Consider the following 25,055-nt stretch of genomic DNA (forward strand, 5'->3'; position numbering starts at 1 on the left):
CTCCAAACTTGGTTTTTTGAACGAGAAGAGATAGCGAACAAGTTGAACACAAAATTGACACCAACGTGGCAAAATGATCTCGCACAGCTAAATAATAAGGCACAGTTCGTCAATGCGTACGGGCTTGGTCTATATGAATGTCATGTCAAAGACGCAAGAGGTGATTCGATGTAGACCTTATGGCGAAGACATGCACTTGCGGACTACCACAACAATTGAATATCCCGTGCGAGCATTCTATCGCAGCAGTCCAACATCGAAGCGTGGACGTGTACTTGTTATGCAGTGACTTTTATTTGAAGGAGACGTGGATTGAGATATACAAGGAAGCCATATATCCGGTTGGCAATGAAGATCATTGGGATGTCCCGAATAAGATAAAAAAACATGAAAGTTTCGGAACCCGTTGAAAAAAAGCAAGCCGGTCGACCGAAGAAAAGTAAACAAGGAAGAAGAATAATTAATCGATACCATCTCAAGGCGAAATGATTGTTGTCCAGCGAAAATGCGGAAAATGTGGTGGTAGGGGACATAACAGAAAAACATGCACTTGGAGGGATTAAAACTTTAGACTTTGTGTTATTTTTATTTTGTTTAATGGAGTGTCATCCGTCTCATGGACCTTTTTTCGATTCAACTCTGAAAGCATGAAGTTTCAAGGTCAAACAAAACAGACTAGTATGTAATGATCAATTACGAGATATGTACACTTGATTAGGATCTTCCGTCTCATTTCATTTGAAACCATTTGAAAAATATATCATCATAATTCAATGAAAAAAGAAATAAGAATGTAAAAGGATATTGATGAATTCTAAATATTTAAATAATTGATTAATATAATGTGATAAAAGATTAGAATCTATATTTTTTTTAAATTGGGTTTTATAAATTTGTAAGTGTCAAAGCGAACTAACTTCTAAATGTGATAAAATTATTTTATTCGAGTTCTAAACATGTTTATAAGGTTACCAATATTCCAAAATAATGTAAAATACATTAATAAACGTTAAATAATTAAAAGTTGCCGTTTTTTATTCAGGACGGCCTCGATGTCTTTGCCCATGATGATCACATTACTAGACCACGAGTGCATCCTGGGCACACGATTCCCCTGGTTCGACCCGAACCTCATCCCGATCTCTGGGATAGCCTCGTATGGAGATTACCCGTCAATGTGTACTTGGCCTCTTTCTGTGCCACGTCCGGCTTGTCCTTCAACTTCTTTTGCAGCATATCGTGATAACGCCTTAGGTTCACCGAGAGGTTGGAATACGTCTCCGCCCAACTCAAATTTCTCCAAGGCATCTTGAAGAAGAAGGGGAGGTCTTCAGCGATGTAGAGAAATTTTTGCCACCTTTCCTCGATGGCTTTGTTGGCCGGCTGCCCCAGAAGATATCCATAGACGAATATGAGCAGCCCGAGCTTGAACGCATCGTCATGGCTCTGACATATGGTGAACGCGTTGATCAACGCGCTGAACTTGCATCCGACGACGCCGTTCAAGTGGTCCGTGATCAATCGATCGCTCTTTCGCTCGTCTTGTTCGACTTTGGTCGGACCGTCTTCATAGCTCATCTCCAAGACGAGTGCGTACTCGAGGTGTCCAAGTCTGACTCGTTTGCCTCCGATACCAAAATATATCTCCCCCCGTACCGTCGCCTCGATCTTCTTTTGAAGGAGAGTATGTATGAGCACCGGTGAGAAACCAAGCTCGCTCTCCGTAAAACATTGCTCGAACGGAGTCTCGAGGATTCGATGTTTTATCCCGAGCTCATCGAATCTCCTCCGTACCAGCTTTAAGATCCCCGTCCCACCGTACGTGATACGACCCGGGAATGGGACGTTGTATATGTAGTTCAAATTGTCCTAAAAATGACAAAATTAGGTCAGAATCATAATTCATCGTATGGCATCGTACAGACTTGTATAGCATCGTAAAACAATAAATTCAATTTTTTTTAAAACTATCGTACAACATCGTACAACATCGTATAACATCGTAAAACAAAATTTTTTTTTTTTAAAAAAAACCATCGTATAGCATCGTACAGCATCGTACGACATCGTACAACATCGTACGACATCGTACGACACTTTAAAAAAAACATAAACCCATCGTACACCATCGTATCGCATCGTACAGCTCTATGAATTTCATCGTACGACATCGTACAACATCGTACGACATCGTACGATGCATCAATCTCATCGTACACTGGCCCTAATTTCAAACTATAACATTCTAAATCCGACCCAAATCAACTCAAATAAGATTAATAATAACTCAAAAACCCTATTCTAACTATTTCCAAAGACATTTAACAGCAAATTAGTTGAAAACTTACATTTTTAGATGATTTTTGAGCTCGGGATTTATGTGTTTCACCGTCGCCGAAGATTGAAGCATTTCCATCGTACGCCATCGTCCTCTATCGTATTATATCGTACTGGGTCGTACAAGATCGTATGCCGTCGTACAATATCGTAGGAGTTTTTGTTTTTTCTTTGTTTTGAAGTGAACGTCTCGAGTGAAATAGAGAGAGAGAGAGAGGCGCGAATGAGTTCAAATAGAAGACATGGGTATTTTTGTCCGATTATGGTACAAAAGTCCATTTTTGGATATTTTTCAATATTAGGGTCTAATCTTGATATTTAATGGCTTATTAAGCCCAATTAATGAAATTTTTCTTTATTTATCATTTTGTTACACGTGTAATAATATTAAGAATAAATCTCATTTTTACCCCATGAACTCGTACCTCAGTTAGATTTCGTCCCCTGGACTCGAAAATGTTGCAAAACTCATCTCACACTCAAACATGTGTTACAAGGCCCCACTTCCGTCAGTATTTGGACATTAAATTTAACTTTTTGATGACGTGACAATATTTTAAAGGGTATAAGAGTATTTTCTACTATCCAAAATACTATTAATATTTAAATATTGTTATCAGATATATTAATTGTTATTAAATAATTATATATTTATTTTATTCTCTCTATTTTCTCACTTCCCCGAAGCTCCCCACAGCCTGCGCAGCTCTCCGGCCTCACTTCGATCTCTTCGCGCGATCAGACCGTCTCGGACCCGGTCGCGACTTCGCGTCCCCTCGGTCGGCTCGTCGGCACGCCGCTGGATTCCTCGAGCTCGACCCTTCCTCTCTTCAGGGTTCCTCGCGCTCGGCTTTCTTCTTGCGGTCCGCGCGACTGTAGGGTCTCGAAGCTCCCCTCTTTGCGCGACCCAGGTGTGGACGGGACTTCACCACTCGATCGGCCTTCTTCTTGATTGGATCTGTGTTGCGTGGAGGGGCAGCGCTCGGAGACGTCTCTGTCTCTCGGACCGCGCGACGAGGATCGGCGAGATCCGACTTTGGACGTCTCTCTCCGGGTATGTGAAGCTTCCCGGGTTCGCGAAGCTCTCTCCGACGGTCTTCGTGACCTATGCTTCCCGGATCTGCAAATGCGCTTTCCAGTGGAACCTAATATTGGCTTGCCTGGTTTTGATATTGCTATATTCTGTATTGAAATCCCGAGTTTGATTTTATAGGTCATTTCTTGGTTTAGTCTTATATATGAAGTGTGTTCTTATTTGGTTGGGTTACAGGGTTCAGGAGGATTGTTATTGTTTGGAATACCTGGTTTTGATAATGGTGTATTTTGATGGAAGGAAAAAACGTAGAGAAGAAAAGAAGAAAGGAAATAGAGAGATAGAGAAGAGAGAGAGAGAGAGAGAGAGAGATAGAGAGAGAGAGAGAGAGAGAGAGAATAAAAGAAATATTTAATTATTTAATAACAATTAATATATCTGATAACAATATTTAAATATTAAAAGTATATAGAATAATAGAAAATACTCTTATACTTTTTAAAATCTTGCCACGTCATCAAAAAGTTAAACTTAACGTCCAAATACTGATGGAAGTGGGGCTTTATAACATGTGTTAGAGTTGTGAGATGAATTTTGTAATATTTTCGAGTGCAGGGGCGAAATGTAATCGAGGTACGAGTCCAGGGGGTAAAAAAAAGGATTTATTCTATTAAACAAAAAAATAGTGGAGAGAGAACGTAGTCATTCATTTATTTTTATTTTTTCGAAGGGGAAGTGTGCGGAAAATAGTCAACACATTTATGTTGTAATAATTAAAATCTGATTTGCCCTTATTTATTAATAAATTCGTAATTTTCTCCCTGTTATTTTTTTCTACATTTTTTTTACATAAAAACTAAAAAAAAACCATATATATCTCATATGAACTCGAAATTGAGAGATTCCAAATCCTACGGATTCGTGACCCCAAAACTTCAACAATAGATCCATTGTGTTTGATGAAAAATCATGTTTAATACAAAAGATGTATAAAAATCACGTTACTACCTTAAATATGGAAATAACTGAAATGTTTTGAAATTATAAAAAAAAAAAAAATGGAAACATAAATATGATGCATGAAACATAATTTTTCATCAAACACAATGGGTCTATTTTTGAAGATCTCAACGCCACGAATTTGTAGGATCTGAAATCACTCAATTTCGAGTTCGTATGAAAAAAAATATGAATTTTTGAAGTTTTTGATGCAAAAAAAATTATTTGAAAAAAAAATAAGAGAGAAAGTGACGAATTTGTTAATAAATAAGGGCAAATCAGACCTTAATTATTGCCACATAAACCATTTGACTATATTCCTAAAAATTATCAAATGTACGCTAGATCCAAAATCACATGTTTAAAGTGGCTTAATTAGTTACAAATCTCTTCATTTATTTTTATTTTTTTAAGGGGAAGTCATTCAATTTTTTTAAGGGGAAGTCATTCATTTCATTAATTAATTATCTCTTATACTAAGTCCACTCCAAATAAACATATATACTATCTAGTAAGTAAATGAAAGACTATATAAACACAAAAGAAAATCATAAAAAAATTCTTCAAAACTTCTTCTAAAAAATAAAAAAAAATAGTACATGATTTTTGTGTGTGCGCTTGGTCTTAACTCTGAATGTAATTACTTTTTTGGTAATTGGTTAATATTATAATTTTTGCTGTACATATTTTGATTGTGATGGGTGAGGTAAGGAAAACATATTAATATTGATTTTATTCAAGAGGGAGGGGAGAGAGTATGAAATAAGAATTGTCATATCCGAAAGAAAAAATATTTGTCATGAATATTGGGCGCAGAGAGAGAGAGAGAGAGAGAGAGAGAGAGAGAGAGAGAGAGAGAGAGAGAGAGAGAGAGAGAGAGAGAGAGAGAGAGAGAGAGAGAGAGAGAGTTATCATGGCTATCGGGAAGGACTTCCGTTTGCTCAAATATTGCTTCACGGATATTACCATTTTTCGTACCTGGGAACGTGGCAGGAAAAATTTCGTCACATGTCAGTAATGATAGTTGACGCATACGGAATAAATGATTTTGCAGGTTTGATTTTTTAATTTTTTAATTAAATCTGGACCGTTGGATTATCCAATTGCCTATATTTAGTTAATGGTATCTGAAGGTTTTTTTTTCTCAGTTTTTATTTGATTTCCGATGAGACTCTTATGGTATCGGAAATTACCAATTCCGATAGCACGGAAGTTTCGATATCTTAACAGAAAAAAATTTCTGTTTTGGTGAACATAAAAAATTTGAGTCGTCGGAAACGGATCTTCTGGTACCGTCCAATAACCAAGAGATGCAGAGTAAGAATATACGTTAAAATAGAGGTGAGTTGTTAGACATGTAACAGTTTAGGGGGTAAAAATATAATTACTCTTAAATTTAATTTTAAATAGAATTCATTCTCGCAAAAATTATGCAATTATAAATTAATTTTATTTCATATTATTAAAAAAAAAAAAAAGAAGCCAAAGTTAAACTCATATGTAGTTTAATTTGTGATATTTTTTATTTTACAACGTTTGTGAATTGTGGTCCTTCATAAGAATTTGACGTTCATCTTGTCTTAATTCGATTTAAAAAAAAAGTTTCCCAATTTTTTAATGGGATGGAAGACTTCATTCCAATTTTTCTTGTATTTCAAAACATTTTCTCCATAAAAAATTGGAATAGAATTTAATATTTCCTTTTTTTTATAGAAATTTTAGCGTCATATTAAAGGATTTATTTGAAAGCTTTCATAGTATGGGCAAATTTGAAAAAAAAAATGACAGTAAAAAGAAATTAAAAACTTAAAAAAATATGAATGAGTGGTAAGAAAGATATAAATATGAATCAAAATATAGAAATTATATGATATTCATAATATTCAAGCTCTAGTTTTATTGCGTGTAAAAGTAATAAACAAACGCATTTCCATTTGTTGGTAGATTGTCCATTCGCTAGTCTACGTCGACAAACGCAATGTTGGATCTTAGAGTTTCTGCTTCCTATTCCTATGTAATGTTTTTATTATGCACATCTCTAGTTTGGAAAAACGAACAAATAAAATAGCAAGGTTAATGTTGACGAGACCATCTTTATAGTGAGAGTTTCTTTGGGTTTGGATGCATGCATGGCTTGGGATCCAATGTGACGCCAAGACTCAAGGCGGGAACAGTGATTGCGTATGTTGCTGAGTGTTGGATCTTTAATCTAACGTTGGGCTTATATATTAAATAATTATGTGTTGTGAACTATCAATAAAGATGACCCGTTAAAAGTGATCTAATTTGGTGTACGGATATTGAGCTTTAATGCATCTAATAGGTTGTGGGTCTTTAATGTGTAGACCACTATGGCTTCTGTTTTTACGATGGGCTGAAATAGGAAGCCGGCTAGATTAACCTAATGGTTGCCTACGGCTGGTCCCTAGGTCACACGTAATGTCTTTGTCACTTTTTGATATCCCGTCGTAAGAGTGAATCAAGAGAGAAACAAAGGACCCTCTAAAGTATACGTGTTGATCTAGAAGACCAACCGTCATGGATTCATCAGGTACGCTTCCGCTATTGTTTTATGTTTTCTTAATTATGCAACATGATTCGGTCATGGAATTAGGTGATGGATTTCACCAATGATATTCGGATCTAACAATTGGTATCAGAGCCAATCGTGTTTGAATTTTTGAGATTTTTTTTGCATTAATTATGTCAAGTAACTCGCGTTTGGTTTTCTCTTGTTTGGGTATACATATATCTCTATTTTATTCATCAGTTTGTTTTGGTTTCCGCAAAAGGTTGCTTGTATTCTGATCGGTTGCAGCTAGACATAGCTCATCCTGGCTATCGGACGGTATCGGCACAACCGTGTCCGACAGCGAGCCTTTCCGAGGCAAAACGGCCGGAAAATTTCCGAGCCTTCAAGACGGTACTTCCGTGCTCACGGAACTCGGATTTCCGTCATCCGAGGTTGAGCTTATCGGAAGGACGAGCTTCCAACCTTTGAACCAGGATCGTTAATGGCAGACCAAGTCTTGGCCGTTGGATTTTACATCCAACGGCCCAGACTTAAAAAAAAAAAAAAAAAAAAAAAAAAAAAAAAAAAAAAAAAAAAACAATTTAACAAACCTGTGCAGGCGGCTGCAGTCCCAGCCTTCCGTCCTCTTCCTTCGATCCCCTACCACCACTTCCGTCGCTCCACGGAAATCAAGTTGCCATTTCCGTGCCACACGGAACTCGGAATTTCCGTAGGCGCCCAGACAGTCTCGGAAGCCCGTCCTTCCGTGTGCTTCCGTACCGAGAAGCCAGGATGAGACATAGCGCATGATATTACTTTTGTTTTCTCTTGAACACTTATGATTCATCTATATGCATCTATGCATACAGTTTAGGTATTATATTGCATCATCGTCAAGTGAATATATACATAGTTTTGTTCTATTGTGTGTATATAGTATATATGTATTATTTTATAATTTTTAATTTTGGTTGATATCAGTGTCGTTAAACTTCATTTTTGCATTGGTCGGCAATATATATGCACCGGTATCTCATAGATGCATAACATGATGGTTATATTATTACGTGTATCTCTTGCATATTATTTCTGAGATCGTTTTGTTCGTATGCCTCTATAGATTCATCTCTCGGTTTAGATGGAAACCCTACGTTTTCACGAAGTTTGGGCTGTGGCCCAATATTATTATTATTTTTTATTTATTTATTGGGTTGTGGTTTCAGCCCACATATTTAAAAAAAAAAATTAAATTCAAATATTGGTATTTTATTTGGTATGTATATATTTTAAAATTAATTAATTGAAGCAACATCTCTTGTGGAAATTTATTTATTTTAAAATATAACAAGTTTTGTACGTGTAATTTTTGTGAATATTTATCGAGCTAAATGAAGGTAAATGTTTAACTTGATTGTATGTATATTTGCGCTAATAAATACATGATGATTCTTCGATTTTACATGTGAATAATAGATCGGTCCAAACGAAGATTTATTATTTGATACGTTCATTATTGTCAGTATTTGATTAGTGCACCAAGATATCACTTACAAGTCACTGTTTTTGTCCAAAGACATAATATTGATGGAGTGCACGCTATCTGGAGATGAGATTTACCATATTTGAATTTGAATTTCGGTTTAGGTTTTTTCTCTGAGCTTGTTTGTTTATTTGTTTATTGTTCTTTGAATCAGTTACGACTCCTAGAAATATTTCTGCCAACATCAATTCAATTCCTTTGCTGAATGGCTCTAACTTCAAGTCATGGAAGGAGAACTTGCTGATTGTTCTCAGGGTCATGGATCTTGACCTGGCGATACGAACTGATGCTCCTCCAGTACTTACAGACAAGATTACCTCTGATGACAAGAGGCGATGGAAAAGTGGGAGAGATCAAATCGCATGTGCATGATGATCATGAATAAAGCCATTCCAGAAGCATTCAGGGGCACTATGTCTAAATCTTTTACTACGGCTATGGAATTCCTTGCTGATATAAGGGGTACGTTCTTGACAAGTCTAATTTCAATGAAGTATAAGGGTAAATGCAATATTAGGGAGTATATACTAGAGATGTCCCATCTTGCTTCAAAGCTGAAAGCACTTAAGCTTGAACTCTCTGAGGACTTGCTAGTGCTTCTAGTTCTGATATCCATCCCAACACAGTTTAGCCAGTTTAAGGTGAGCTACAATTGTCAGAAAGAGACTTGGTCTCTTAATGAGCTCATCTCATACTGTGTTCAGGAAGAGGAAAGTTGCAACAAGATAAGACAGAAAGTGTTCACTTGGCCTCAACCTCTAAGAGCGAGGACAAGGGAAAGAAAAGAAAGAAGGGTAAGGAAGCTGCGAATACAGCACCTCAGAAAGAATATCAAAAGCAACCAGATAACCATGAAGAGACTGGTTGTTTCTTTTGTTGAGCTGAAGGGCATGTAAAGAAGCATCGTGCTAATTATCACGTTTGGCGTGCTAAGAAGGTATGCTTCTTAATTTGGTTTGTTATGAGGTTAATTAACTTCGGTACCTAAGGACACCTGGTGGATGGATTCTGGTGCAACCACTCACATCAGTGTGTCTATGCAGGGTTGCCTCCATTGCCGAAAGCTAAATGATGCTGAAAGATACATCTCTGTGGGCGATGGCAAGAAGGTTGAAGTTGAAGTAATTGGAAAATTTAGATTATTGTTGAAGACTGGATTTTATTTGGATCTTGATGAAACTTTTGTGGTACCGTCTTTTAGACGGAATTTGATTTTTGTTTCTTGTTTGGACCAGTGTGGTTATTCTTGTTCATTTGAGAATGAAAAATTCAGTTTGTTTCACAGTTCAAATATGCTTGGTTCCGGTTCTTTATCAGGATATGATAATCTATTCCATTGGGATAAATGCTTCATTTAATGAATCCTTGCATTTAAGTACTCGAGGTGTAAAGAGAAAATTAACTAGCAAGAATTCGGCCGCGCTATGGCACAAACGATTAGGTCACATCTCTCATAGGAGAATAGATAGACTTGTGTCATACGAAATTCTAGATCCATTAGATTTCACGGACTTCAATATCTATTTAAATTGCATAAAGGGAAAACAAACCAATAAAATGATATTTGAAGCCAACAGGACTTTGGACGTCTTAGAACTTATTCATACAGACATTTGTGGACCTTTTCCAACATCTTCTTGGAATGGTCAGCAATATTTTATAATGTTCATAGACGATTTTGCAAGATATGGCTACATATAGCTTGAAATGATCTCACATTTCAATTATATTTTTTTTAATTCAATTCTCATTTGTTGAAAACACGGCATTATCCATTGATTTTATTGGAGCTAATTTGGTCTACCAAGCAAATAGTCAAAACATTAAATAATTGTAGAGCTACTAACTCCAATTTTATTTAAATTACTAGCCAGTCCCTCACATAAACCAGATCAGATGCTCTAAGTATCCATAATTACGTGCTACAGATTAAAAAGAGATTGTGACATTAAAAAAAAATTGTATGACTTGTCCATGTGGCATGTTAGTATGAGTGACGAAAATACTTGCCTCACTACTCTTGATTGAAAAATAATGAAGAATAATTAAAAACGAAATAAAAAATGTATCATACTCATGTTTCTTATTTTTATAAAAAATTAAAATACATGATTGAGAAATAATTAAGCTAAATTTGTAATGAAAAAATAACTAAAAACGAAATAAAACTTATCATATTCATGCCTCATATATAATATTAAAACTTATTGATGATGAGATTGAAGAAGTGAATATTTCTTATAGCAGGAAATTACAATATAGAGTGACATATTGTGAAGTTTAGATTTATATGCAAATCTGTGTTTAAAATCATATATATATATATATATGTAACTACAAAACTGAATAATAATAATAATAATAATAATAATAATAAATTTGTATTCATTTTTAACATGTATTCTATTTACTATTATTATTGTAATAAATAGATTTAAAGTGTTAAAAAACAATATTAAAAAGTAATATATATATATATATATATATATATATATATATACACACACAGTTACGTAATTTAAAATAGTATTACAACAATAATAATAATAATAGATTTTTGAAATTTTAAACCTATTTTATACCAACTAGTAACAACAAGAATTTGTCCCTACGTATTCTGTTAATTATTTTATTATATCAATTACGTAACCTGTTGTGCATCTATATTAACAATAATAACAATCCAAACACACATCAAAGGAAACAACAAGAATAAATAATGGGTTAGATAGGTGTATATCCATTTTTGTTATAGGGTATTTAAATTTAGCCAACCTTTTTATTAATTTTTAGTAAATAGCCTCATCCATCAATTTACAAAGGGTAAAAAGACCAAACCGGCCTCAGCGTCAAATTCACGCTCATTATTTTCAGCCCATTAATTAAAATGGAAATCAAATATTAAGTCATAATTTCTGGCACAAATCAAAACACAAATCAAGGGACCATCATTAACAAACGTAATTAAACATCACGCACCACAAATTTCATTCAAAATACACGCACCACAAATTCACCGAGATGCTCCCTCGCCGACAGGAGCACCACGAATCTTTTCTTCTTCTGTCATCTACTTTTTTTCTCCGGGGAGGCAACGAGAAGAAAGAAGATGACAGAAGAAGAAAAGATTCGTTTAAAAGAGGAGAAATTGGGCTTTATTTCATCTTCACATGTCAATTTTGGATATAATTTGGGCTTTATTTCTTATTGCTTCTAGGAAATCTGCTTACAAGGTTTTCCGACGGAGAGGTGAGTCTCGGTGTCGGAGCGGCGATGCTCCAGCGATGAAGGACTCTTTGTCGCCTGTAAATCCAGATCCGCCTCTGTAAATAGATTCCTCTGCGCGGCCTCGTGCGTCGTCCTCAACTTATTTGACAGCTTCGAAGACACCGCCGACGGGGATTGCTACGTGCTGGTAGTTGCTGATGGTTTTGAGTGTATGAGATTTGTTTCAGTGATTGTGAATTTGCTGAAATTTAGGTTCTGGTGAATTCTTATCAAGTATTGTGAATACAACATTGATTTGCAGTTCAGTGGCGATGCCATACGCAAAAAAGAAGAGACTCATAGAACGGCAGAGGCAAATAGAGCATTTGATTGAATAGTTGACCCAGCTCCTTGTTGTTTGAAGAAACCCTCTGAGAACCCTTTCCAATTGTTTCATCGTAAATGCATTGTAAATACAAATCATATTTACAGTTAATACCAATTTTTTCATTGTAAATGCATTGCAAATACAAATCATATTTACAGTTAATACCAATTGTTTCATCGACGATGATTAGCAGTTTTGAATAAAATAGAAACAAACTTAGATAAAGTCAATGCATACCTCACGTCCATAAAATCATGAAATACACGTTAAAACCTCTTTCCAAATCGAAAAGATTCAAATTTTTTTAAAAAAAATCTTTAATTAGTCAGCTTAATTTATAAGGATAAACGTGTAAATTTTTTCAATTAATAAGCTGCCACGTAAGCAAGATGGCTATTTACAGAAAATTAACTAAATGTTGGCTAAACCCAAATTACTAGCCTTAATGATGGCTACGTAACCATTTTTTTGATAAATAATAGAATAAATCCCATTTATACCCCCTGAACTCGTACCTTCGTTACATTTCGCCCCTGGACTCGAAAATGTTGCAAAACTTAACTCAGAAGTCAAATACGTGTTACAAAGTCCCACTTCCGTCAGTATTTGGACGTTAAATTTAATATTTTGATGACGTGGCAAAATTTTAAAGGGTATAAGAGTATTTTCTATTATTCTAAATACTTTTAATGTTTAAATATTGTTATCAGATTAAATAATTAAATATTTCTATTATTCTCTCTCTCATCTCTCTCTCTTTCCTTTCTTCATATTTTCTTTTCTACATTTTTTTCTTTCCTGGTTCGCCTAGGTTGTGTTTACTGCTTCAGCGTGGGTTGTGAAATTAATCGCTCTCTACAGAAGAGCTAGAGAGTAAACCTAAATGATGAGAAACCCTACGTCCAAAGCCGATGCCAAGAATCCAAATTATGAGAAAACCCAAATTAATCAGCGGATCTCCGTCCCATCCCACTTTTCCCTTTCTTCTCCAGACGAAACCCTACGTCCAAAGTCGATGCCAAGAATCTGAGAAACCAAGACCTAGTTTCGCTCAACAGAGTCTCTCTCAACTCGTCGATCTCTCTCGCTCCGTCTCATTTGGCCCATTCTAGTTTCTCGACTTCGGCAAGTGACGTTTTCGCCGGCGGCAACGATTTTGTCGCGGTTTTTCCGGAATTGAATTGGATTTGGTCTTGACGGATTTCTCGATGTTGAGAGGCTGTGAGATTGTGGTTAAAGGAAGCGGTTTGTTCTTCGAGGACGGGACGGTCTCGTCCCAATGTTCTAGGATCTCGTTGAGCGCGAAGAAAGCGGTGAATGAGACGTGTGGATTCTCCAGCGAGGCAGAGGAGCTAACATCGGCAAACATACTGAAAGAAATTCATCAGATTCAAGAGTTATACAATGGACGATTTCGATGAGTGTAAGTTTGGTTTTCTGTTTTAATACCTCAGGCATTTGACAAGACTCACAGCTTTGGATGCCTCTTTTTGAGTTTCTGTTGCAACCAAAGAAGCTAAGTTCCTCCTTCTGAGCATTCCCTTGTATTATTTACAGATTAGAAAAAAAAGTGATTAACAAAACTAAACTCTCTCTTTAGCTCAAACAATAATTCCAAGTTAGAGAAAAACTGAATATACCTTTCCGTGCTTTAGAAGATTGGACGACAAAGAAGACCAGAGAAGCGTCTCCGGCGAGCTATTCCTTTCTCTTCCTTTGTTCGATGACACATTCGAGTTCACGTTCTCATGTTTACTCGAACCACACTTCGCCAGAGAAGTGTTCTTAGAAACCGCACTGACTCTCTCTCTGCCATTAGACGAAGAAATCTCCAATCTCGATGATGGTGCAGTGATATCGCCTCCATTTTTCGAAGGAGTCACAGACCTCGGCTATATCATCAATCCAACGAAAGGAAGAAAAAAGAAACAAAAAATGGTAAGAAACTGCAAAGAAAAATGAAAAAGGACTAAAGCGTCACACAACTCCGAAACGAATTTGTTTACCTAAGCATGATCAAGCTCGTGTTGCTTTCCTTTCTTGGAATCAAATGTAGTGAAACCCATCATTTGGGTATTCTCTCTAGTTCTTCTGTAGAGAGCGATTAATTTCATAACCCACGCGAACCAGGAAAGAAAAAAATGCAGAGAAGAAAAGAAGAAGAAAGGAAAGAGAGAATAATAGAAATATTTAATTATTTAATTTGATAACAATATTTAAACATTAAAAGTATTTAGAATAATAGAAAATACTCTTATACCCTTTAAAATTTTGCCACGTCATCAAAATGTTAAATTTAACGTCCAAATACTGACGGAAGTGGGCTTTGTAACACGTGTTTGAGTTCTGAGTTGAGTTTTGCAATATTTTCGAGTCCAGGGGGCGAAATGTAACGAAGGTACGAGTTTATGGGATAAAAATGAGATTTATTCTAAATAATATTGATGTACATAAATACATATTATAAATAATACCGTCGTTGTTTCCAAAAAAAAAAAACCACAAAGTAATGAGGAGCAAGGTTCAACATCCCGGGGGTTCTGGTCGGGTTCCGGTCGGGATCCCTTGAACCGGAGGGGACCGGGACGGGAGTTGCAAAAACCGGTCCCGTGAACCAAACCCGGTCGAATCCCGGTCGGACCGGACCGGATCCCCCGGACCGGGTCCCGTTTTTTGTTGAAAAGAGTTGGTCCTCATTCCGGGAAACCCTACTCTCCCGAGGAAGAAATTTTCGCAAATCCCCCGGACCGGATCCCGTTACTTCTCGTCGTCGTTTGCCCAAATCCCGGCCAAATCCTGCGAATCCCTTCACTTCTGGTCTGCGTCCCGCCGGATCCCGCCCAGTCGCCGCCGATTTTGTCCACATCCCGGGGAACCCGAGAGGTATCATCCGAGCTTTTCATTTTTTAGGTTTTTTTCAATTTTTTTTTATGAATTGATGATTATTGCGATGATATTGTTGAATTTTAATTAATTTCGATATTAGTTGATTATTGTCATGATAAAGTTGATTTAAAATGTTGATTACAATTAATTTGATGATTATTGGTATGGTTATGTTAATTTTGGTGATATGAATTGATGATTATTTTGATGATATTGTAGAATTTTAATTAATTTCGAGATTATTTGATTCTTGTAATGATGATGGTCTTGAAATATTGAATTAATCTTCATTAGATTATGAATTGATGATTATTGTTATGATTAAGTTGAATTACTTGAAGTGTTGATTAAAATGAATTTGATAATTATTGTGATGCTTATATTGAATTGAAATTAATTTGATGATTGTTATGATTATTTGTGAATATGTGGAATTGAAATGATTATGATTATGAAGTATGACGTCTGACCCGGCATACAAGTATTGCGAGCCCGTCGAAGGACGACCGAATGCAAGCAAATGCAAATTTTGCGGGTACATCATTAGCGGTGGTGGAATCACTCGTGTGAAAAATCACTTGGCGAACATAGAGAAGACAAAAAGTGTGAAGACGTGCGACCAGGTTCTTCATGAAGTAAAGGAGGAAATGCAGAAGTTACTCTACGTACGCTCTCAAAAGAAAAAGGAACGTGAGAGTTTGTGTGAGTCGATGCGAGCAGACCTTCACAAAAGTCTAGGGGACTCTGACGAAGAAATAGACGAAGATCCCGGTGAATCTTCGGGGTCCTCTGATCCAAGAAGATTGCACTCCGGGATCAAGAGGTTGGCCAAAGCTGTCAACCGATTCTTTCATTCACGAGTGACGAGACACTCAAGACACTCCACGTCGCAGATCTAGGCGACGCAGATTTCAACCCCCGAGACACTCCACTTATAATTAGTGTGTTTTATCGTACGTGTTGTAATAATTTTATACTCTACCTATGGTATTTTTTGTTTAAGAACTCAGTTTATGTTTGGTATGAAACTTTGTTTGAAGTATGAACTATGAAAACTATTTTTATTATTGTAAAATATTTGTTTGAATCCCTCTTGGGTTCCTACATTTTTTGCCGGGTTCCTCTCTGATAAACGGGTTCCTACCGGTATCGGTTTTTTTTTTTCCTTAATCCCCCTCGGGTTCCTCTTCGGTAAGCGGTATCCCCTTAAAATTGGGATCCCGGTACGGTAACGGTAACAGTACAGCGAACCTTGATGAGGATAGAGAGATCTTATAAAAAAAAAGCAGAGAGAGAGAGAGAGAGTATAGGAACACATATTCCAGAGTGACGAAATAATGGGCAGCAATTATTAAATAAAAAAATAGAGAACATGCCACGTGGCAGGCGAGGAGAAGTGACGAAACGTTTTTTAAGCCCTGGCCCTTCACTCTTTTAAGGCAAGTATAAGAAGTAATAGATATTGGCAAGATATATTCTGATTTAATGCAATGACAACTATTCACCAAATCATCAAAGATACACAAACTTCATCAAGAAAGAAAAAAAATAATGGGCAATATATTCAATTACTCCACATTACACAGTGAGGTTTCTGTACCAAGATATGGAAACTTATGAGCACTGAATGCAAATGGAATTATATAGTTACATAACAGAGCTCATATAAAATACTCGAGGGGGTAATAATTATTCACCAGTAGAAAATGAAAAATCCTGTTATCCGGGTTAACTGGTAACTGAAATTCTGGTTTTAATTTTAATTTTTAATTTTTTAATTTTTTAATTTTTTAATAAAAAACTCGGTCAACTGCTTAAGCTGCATCCCGCACTCGATTGATATCGTATCTGCAACTGAGCTTGGGTTTCGTTGCGATTACGGTACATTAGTTAGTTCATTCCGCAAAAAAATGCAAATCATTGGGATGAATTCATTGATGTGAACTACAGTACAGACTTACCGGATTTGCGCACAGTAGAGTCACGAGGATAACTCCAATTATAGCGCCACCGAGATGATTTTTGAAGTGAATTGCGGGAAGAACACATTTGCCAATACTGTCAGATAAAAACGAGGATTAGATTCGAATCGGCGCGGGTCTTGGGAATCAATACACATTATTCTAGCTAACCATATTTCTATCCCCCTGGAAGTACAAAGAAAGAGCTAAAATGTTACCTCCGACAATTGTTGGTACCAGAACAACCTGGACAGTGCTGATCGCTAGGCTCTGAGTATATCGAGAGAGAGGTGTTACACACATAGCTTGAATACTTCTGTAATTAGAGTATAATTGAAAATAGAGTAACAGACAAATGATAACTCCTATGGTCGAACACCAACAGAACAGGTTTTGCTTTTTTTTTTGTACTTTGAAGAGGAAATCGTGTAGCCATATTTGAACAACTTACAGCGGCATCGACAGGGACAAAGCTGATCAGCAAGAAGCTTGGTGAGAAGCGGAGTCATAATATTAGCTCCTATAGTCGAACACCTAGAGAGTTTTCGACAGAAATATAATTAAAAGAAAGTCTAGCTTTGCTTTAAAAGAGAGAGTGAGAAAGGGTTAGCTAGGTTACCTTGTCATGAGAACAGATAGTGCCACGTTTCACTTAAAAATATATGTTGCAACGTTCTATCCCTGACCTCCAGAGCAACACGACACCAGTATAAGATCCGTCGCAAGCGGAGCAGAAAGCTTCATTGTCTAACATCATTTATAGAAATTGATTGTTAAATAATAATAAAAATTGAGAAAGAAAAAAACAAGTTATTGATACAGCCCTAGAGCCCATACTTTAGTGACGTACATGCCAATCCCATACTTGACAATGTAGGAATCAACTACGATCGTTCCTTCCTACAACCATGAACTCTTTTTTCTGTGCTATAGAGGTAGATAACTCGTATAATCAAACTTGGGTCTATTTGGTTTCAGAAGGCCTTGGAATTCTTTAAAACATTAACAAACAACAGATCGATCACAGTACAGAAAATTGGATACAGCAACAAAGTTTACTCTTAAAAAAAAAACCAAAGAAAACAAATTACCATAGCGAAGCCTAACATGGGTTTGATCAAGTATTGAGCAAGAAATCCTACACCAACCTGCAAGACAAGTTTCAAAAACCATAAATAAAGGAACTTGCTACTTTCACTTCAGAATGTAGAGGACACAGATTTAGAGTCAAACCCATTGACAGCATGAGAAATCCCAGGCCAACAGTGAACAGGTCCGTCTCCAACCATGTTACCTATACGAACCCAAAAGTGAAACCGGTCTATCAAAGACGAATCCGCATTAATAATTCCTCGAAAGGGATACGATAGTAGGCAAGAGATTTTAAGGCGGAAGGCTTATAGATGCCCATAATCGTTCCCAAAATAACCTGTCAAATTCAAAAAGATTCATTTAGACTCAAGAATGAAGAAATAACCTTCCCAAATACGGAAAAAAATGAAATTCGAACACATACCCAAAGAGGAAAAAGAGTGGACAGCGCTTCAATTATTTTCTCGTACGTGCTGAATTCGGTCTAAGGGCTTTTTGAAATGTCCCCCGATATATTCTCTGCGGCTTTGCAAATAACTTGGCATTCTCTACACATAGAAGAAATATTAAAGTTCATCACCCAAATTTATTGGTTCACTAACATGTTCTTGTAAAACAAAACCAGACACCAGAAACCAGAAACCAAAAGCCGAAAAAAAATACAAACAAGTCATCTGAATGATCAGTCATTAACATTGGCATTTTAGGATAAACAATCATGTTTTTATCTTCTTCTCCTCCTTCTTCTTCTTCACATAACTAGGCATAATCAAAACCAAGTTTGCAGTGATCACAATACGTTAATGTCAAAATGTACCTTGAAGATTTGGTGACTGAGGGAAGAGCAACAATCGGACTCCGAGCCTTGTTTTGGATTGTGAAATACCGTCCATTCTCGGCTCCACAAAATTGCACTCGTAGATCTAAATACAAGCGATATAAACATTACAGTGAGACTGAAAACAAGCGAAACTAATCACAATGTAAAAAAATGAGAAAATAGAGCGCACCTAGATGAGACTGAAGGCTGGTCCTGGAAGATAAGCCAGACCTGTACGAATTACGAGACGTGCTTAGCTTGAGGTTTCTCGTGGCGACTCCAGAAATGGAAGAAGCCATTGAAGACACAACAAGTGAGAGACTAGAGAGTGAGCGAGTGTCAAAAAAAAAAAAGGTTTGATCCTGAATGGAAAATTGTTTTTTTTTTTATAGAGAATTGAATGAAGTGTGTATTGTATATAGTATATACGAAGAGCACGAAAGAGAGATTTTTTCTTCTTTGGTGTGTTTTTGTCTGACCAACCACACGATTTCAAAACTGAAGCAGCTCCCTTTGCAAGACTATACGCCAAAAAGAGGAGAAACAGTGCAAGTAAGACAAGCTTTTATAGGCAACCTAATTTACCAATTACAAACACTAATCTCAAACATGTATAATCTAAATTACAGATCAAAAAAGCAATCATTCCATGCCCACGACAAACAGCGTTAAATTTACATCGTAAAAGTTAAAGCCTTCTATCGATATACCACACGAGAGGATCCATGCTTACTCTCAAGGGTTCCCAAGACAGATTCAGAGAAAGAAATGAAAACAAATATATTTTATTTTTCAAAATTCACGGGGTATAAATATTGGAATCGAAATTATACATTATACAATATGCATTAGAAATTCTAACTACGAATCATATATATAATCTAAATTAGAGTAGATTCAAGATATTCACATTTAAATCAGCTTTTACCTATGAAACTGATATTAGTAATTTCAGCCAAACAAGAGAGGTGGTAGTTTAAAAAGAATCTGATAAGAAAAAAAAAAAAAAAAAACCCCGAAGAAAAGGGCATCTCAAGGAATCGATCAATGAAAAGTTAAAACAATGAATAAGAGGGTATGGTGTACTTACTCTTCCTTCATGTGCCAACAAAACGCAAGAATTTTCACAAGGTTTTCGTTCTGACCCAGACAACATCTTAGCATGAGAGTCAGTGCCATTAACCGTATCCGGTTTGTTGTATACCCAACTTCACTACCGTTCATATTTCCTGATCGATGATTAGCAGATCCATTTGTGGAAACACCAACCATTCTGGCTCTTGTTTATAATAACATTTGTATATAAAAAAATAAAAATAAAAAAGCTTGTTATTTATATTGAATAAGGCAAGAGCCAATATACACAGAAAAATGAGACGGGAATATAGGGGAAACTCCCGCCCCATAAAACGAGAGACTTAAAGAAGACTAAGAATAAGAAAAAAAGGAACGAAAAAAAAACCAAAAACCAAAATAAAATCAGAAGAAGATACTGTTCCGATGTTTCTGAGCCCTAAAGGACCAGTTTTCTTCCGCTTCTGACTCACTAAACTCGCTCCGTCCCAACTCATCTCCAATTCCAAAGGCAAATCCCTAACCCTAGACCTCGTTCGTCCGCATCGCCACCACGCATAGGGAGACGCCGATTTCACCGCCGCCGTCAATTTCTTCATATACCGCTTCTGCTCAGTCGCCGCGGTTCGATATTCCTCAAATCGAACTCTCTTCATTCTCGCTCAGAAAAAAAAAATGCGTGTCTGGAATTTTGTTTCCCGAACAAGAAATATAACCTTCTCCGAAGAACTTATATAAAGGAAACTGAAGTGTTTCCTTTATATAAATTCTTCGGAGAAGGTTCGTCGTTGCCGCGGTTTTACAATGCGCTATTTAACAGTAGTTTCTTTTTCTATTCTCTACCCTAATTCCATTTGGGAGTGAGCGAGTGAATGAGAGGGAGAGTCGACAAAATTCAAATATTGGTACAGCGACATTTTTGTCTACTTTTTGTCCAAAAATCCATATTTGGATACTTTTAAAAATTGAGGTCTAATCTTAATATTTAATCAATTTTTTGGTCCAATTAATGAAATTTCTCTACCATTTTTTTTTAACCAAACTCTATTTTTTTTAATTTAAAAGCACTCTCTCCCTTTAGAGCCCGGACTGAAATTAGTTGGGTTCGGTTCGATTTTGGCCCATTATACAAATCAAAACCGAATATTCAGTTAATTTTGAACAAATAATCGAATCAAATTGATACAAATTCTAAATTCGGTTATCCAAATTTTCGATTAACCGAATCATGAAAATCGTTATCCATTTTGAAAACCGAATTTGAAAAGCGGTTATTCAACTCTGAAACTGATTATCCAAAAAAAAAAATTATCCGGTTTTATAACCGGTTATCTGGTTCAACCCAATTTACTTTTCCTACAATGTTGTGCTAATTTAGAAGTAAAAATAAAAACTAAAAAAGTAAAAAACTGCTTAATAAGTTTCAAAATTGATTATCCGATTGAAATCAGTTATCCGAGTTCATAACTGTTATCCGATTCAAATCGATTATCCGATTTCAAAACTGATTATCTATTTTACAAAAAAAAAATCGGTTCAATAAACGAAAACTGAATTTTTGGGTATTCAAAATCGATAATCGATCTAGTTTCATAATGAGGATCGGTTAACCGAACCGAATTTTTGGTTTGATGACGTGACACCAAATTTAGGTTTTGGATCGGTGTGGTTATCGGTTTAACAAATTGCCATAATGATTATGATACTCTAAATTTTCCACAATACAATAGCAACTTGGAGTTCCACCTATTATTCATCTAAGCATGAGCAAGTCCATTGGAGTCGTTTTTGGACACCTTGTCTCAATTTCATGGGAGGGAATGATGAAATTTATTTAATAAATAAGTTTTTTTTTTTCTCTTATTGCTACGAATGAATTTTTTGTTTGTGCTTTTTTTTTCACGACCATTGTCATTAGACTTACAATTTTGAGTTTTGGTTTTAGAGTTCAAAGTTCTACATTTGGGGTCCAATGTATTAGATTGGGGTCTAGAGTTATGCATTTGCGGTTCAAAGTTATAAATTTGGGTTTAATGTACTAGATTTGGGGTCAAAAGTTCTAGATTTAGGGTCCAGAGTTTTAGATTTTGGGTCCAAAGTTCTAGACTTGGGGTTCGAGTTATAGTTTGAGGGTCCATAGTACCATATTTGGGGATCAATGTTCTAGATTTAGAGTTTATAATTATATTTGGGGATCGAAATTCAAGATTTGGGGTCCGGAGTTTTGAAAAAACTTTAATTTTGACTGTCAATTTTTTTTTAATCATGGCTGTAAAAAAAATTGAAAACGTAAATTTGACTACTTTGCCGAAAAGCTGAAACTTTGGCTAATTTGCTAATCAATAAGTTTTAAATGCCTATTTTGTACACTGTTTCCATAAAATAATAGAACAAGGAAATTACAACAAAGCCTAAAAAGCTTTGTAGCTCTATTTGTTAGTTAGAGAACGAAAAAAATGGAAGAGGAAAAAAAAGACAATTGTATCTTTGTATTTGAGTTTATTTTATTATATCCGAATCATAATTTTTTTTACAAGAGACTGGTTTTGTTTTAATAACCAATTTTAAAGAATCCTCTAGAGCCTTTTTGTAGCACTTGTGACCTAGTATAATACAAAGAGAGAGAGAGGGAGAGAGAAAGAGAGATATCTCATTATTCATTTAAAAAGAAGTCCATTATTGTGAAATCTAAGAAGGAAAGTTGATAAAATACCATTAAGATAAGCTAATCACTCTTCTAGCTTGAAATGATCTTATATATATATATATATATATATATATATATATATATATATATATTATTCAATTCTCATTTGTTAAGAAAATAGTGTGACTCATTGATTTTATTGGAGCTAATTTGCTCTACCAAGCAAATAACCAAAACATGAAACAATGGTAGAGCTACTAACTCTAATTTTATTTAAATGACTAGTAAGTCCCTCACCTAAACCATTAAAGATGCTCTAAACATCTATAATTACGTGTTGACAGATTAGAAAGAGACTGACACTACTACAAATTAACATATTAGGTGCGTAAGGGTTAAGCTAAAAAGCCTGGCAGAGCGTGACATCGAGCTGCCCTTGCATCCTCATCCATGTCTCATAGTGTTGAACATGGAAATTCGGGTCCGATCGCCTGTCATACGGTGGGATCGTAGTTAACTTAAAATTCCCGCCAGAGGGTTGTGCGAGGATTTTAGCGGTGAAGGGCGAGTAGGATGTCTCCACCCTACTATACGGCCCGTGGCCACCATCTCCCGATTCTCGTAACTCCATTATTTGATTTTGGAGGCCTTTGATCATTGTGATCATGTCCAAGTTGTTGGCAGGACCGACGGTCGGGGCCATGGGCGTGGTGGCATTCTTTCGTTAGATGCTTGATTGAAAACGTTGGCTGGTAGGTGTCCCAAAGTTACTACCCCTATGGCGGGTGTTAAGTATATGCCTCAAATCTCCCTCTACGGGTTCCCTTTGGGAATTGAGGTGATTCGTTACCACGACTCTCGGCGCAAGAACGCCGTTCGAACGAGTCCTTGGTGGACATCCCAACTATCGTTGCCACCCTCTCCCTTGGGGGATTGGGTGTGTATTGTAAAGTTGAAACGCCCCTCGCGGGATCTTGAGACCGTGTGTCCTCGAGTGTTACTCGAATCTTGACGCCTTGACATGGTCGCTCGAGAGTGTCCCCTCGAGGGCGCGCGAGTTTCTTCGTCATCGCGAGTAATTGGTGATCGAGTGTAGGATTGACCCGTCTTGGTCGCAACGACCTTGTTGTCTGCAATGTAGTCATGGTCTTGAGAGTCTCCTATGTCGCCCTTATAGCCCAATAGGCTAACAACGAGGGCCTTGTCCACTCCAGGTCGTGCTAGCAATTCGGCTATGTGTCGATTCGTCTCCTACATGAGGCTATTGCCGTCAGGGGCATGAGAGTCATGACTATGTTTGTCGCATTGGGACTGTCGCCCCAATTCCCTATGAGGGAGTCGGCAGAATTCATACCTCGAGCTAGTCGCTCGGATGTCGTGGTCGCTTGGACGGTCCGCTATGGAGGCGGCAGGTGCTTTGCTCATATCTCAAGAGTAAGATCGTTGATGTTGAATAAAGGTGTGGCGGAGGGAACGAGCTGCCAAGGTCGGGAAGTCCCCTCCTTCTAGTGCCAAAATGTTGTCGCTCGTTTTCGAACAACGATTTAGAAGCCTCAAGCGGCTAGACCCACGATCGGACCGAGTGGTCTCGCTTTGGCTTGAGCTTGTCGGACTCGGCATCTCGAGTCTTACCTTAGCTGTGATTGACCTCCAAGTTCGTCGTTGTACCTGAAATGGATAAGCAAACGATGAACTACATAGAGGAAACAGATAGAGTGCCTCTGTTTACCTCTCTGACGCTCAACTTTAATGAGATTGAGGTGGAGTGTAGAGGTTTTAGAGTGTGTAATCGTCGCGGTCGAATGAAACGTGTGACTCTGGAGTTTGACAGCGTTTCGGGACTCAAGGCGCGACATTTTATGCTTTGATTCAAATCTATTTAGTTAAAGGGAAAATATCAAGCGTATCACTCGTGTTTAATCGAAATGCGAGATGTATTCCTTCTATTTTTAGAAATATCTGACATATCCATTCAGTTTAATATAAATGACATATACCTCCCTTAAAAAATGTTATATTCCAAATATCACATTTTTCGTTTATTTTTTACAAAAAAATAATTTGAACTCCCAAAAATACCCTTAATAGAATAAATATTTATTTACTATTTTATTAAAAAAATCAAAATCTCTCTTTATAAAAAAAAATCCATAACTTTTAAAAATAAATTTTTTAATTTAATTTTTTTGTATATAGAATAGAAAATAAAAAATTATTTCATTAAGGGTATTTTGGGGAATTCAAATTATTTTTTTGTAAAAAATAAACGAAAATGGTGATATTTGTAATATAACATTTTTTTAGGGGACGTATATGTCATTTATATTTTAATTCAACATAATCACCATCACAATCATTAAATCATCCTCAAATTAATTTAAATTCAACATAATCATATGATAATAATCATCAATTCATCATCAAATTAATCAATTAATCATCATATTCTAGGATTAAAACACAAATTTTTTGAAAAAATTGAAAAAATCATCAAATTTCTGAAACCCTAGACACGTACTTCTCGGAAACCTCGGAATCTTGACAAACGAAGGCAGCGAC

General features: G+C 36.4%; 1 protein-coding gene and 1 pseudogene across 1 annotated transcript; both read right to left on the reverse strand.

Moving 5' to 3' along the window:
- Nucleotides 1-12,688: 12,688 nt before the first annotated feature.
- Nucleotides 12,689-14,906, reverse strand: LOC149401798 (uncharacterized). The gene is made up of 4 exons (XM_089610892.1): nucleotides 14,517-14,906; nucleotides 13,657-13,908; nucleotides 13,466-13,557; nucleotides 12,689-13,368 (listed from the first exon to the last, which is right to left on the reverse strand). The coding sequence occupies exons 1-4, from the start codon at nucleotides 14,904-14,906 to the stop codon at nucleotides 13,125-13,127; spliced, it is 978 nt and encodes a 325-aa protein (XP_089467018.1). The 3' UTR covers nucleotides 12,689-13,124.
- A 1,560-nt stretch (nucleotides 14,907-16,466) lies between these two features.
- On the reverse strand, nucleotides 16,467-20,505 carry LOC149401799 (uncharacterized; annotated as a pseudogene).
- Nucleotides 20,506-25,055: the final 4,550 nt, after the last annotated feature.

This window comes from Urtica dioica, chromosome 4, assembly GCF_054948205.1.
Source record: "Urtica dioica subsp. dioica isolate 48M chromosome 4, U.dioica_male_clone48M_v1_H2, whole genome shotgun sequence".
Classification (NCBI taxonomy): domain Eukaryota; kingdom Viridiplantae; phylum Streptophyta; class Magnoliopsida; order Rosales; family Urticaceae; genus Urtica; species Urtica dioica.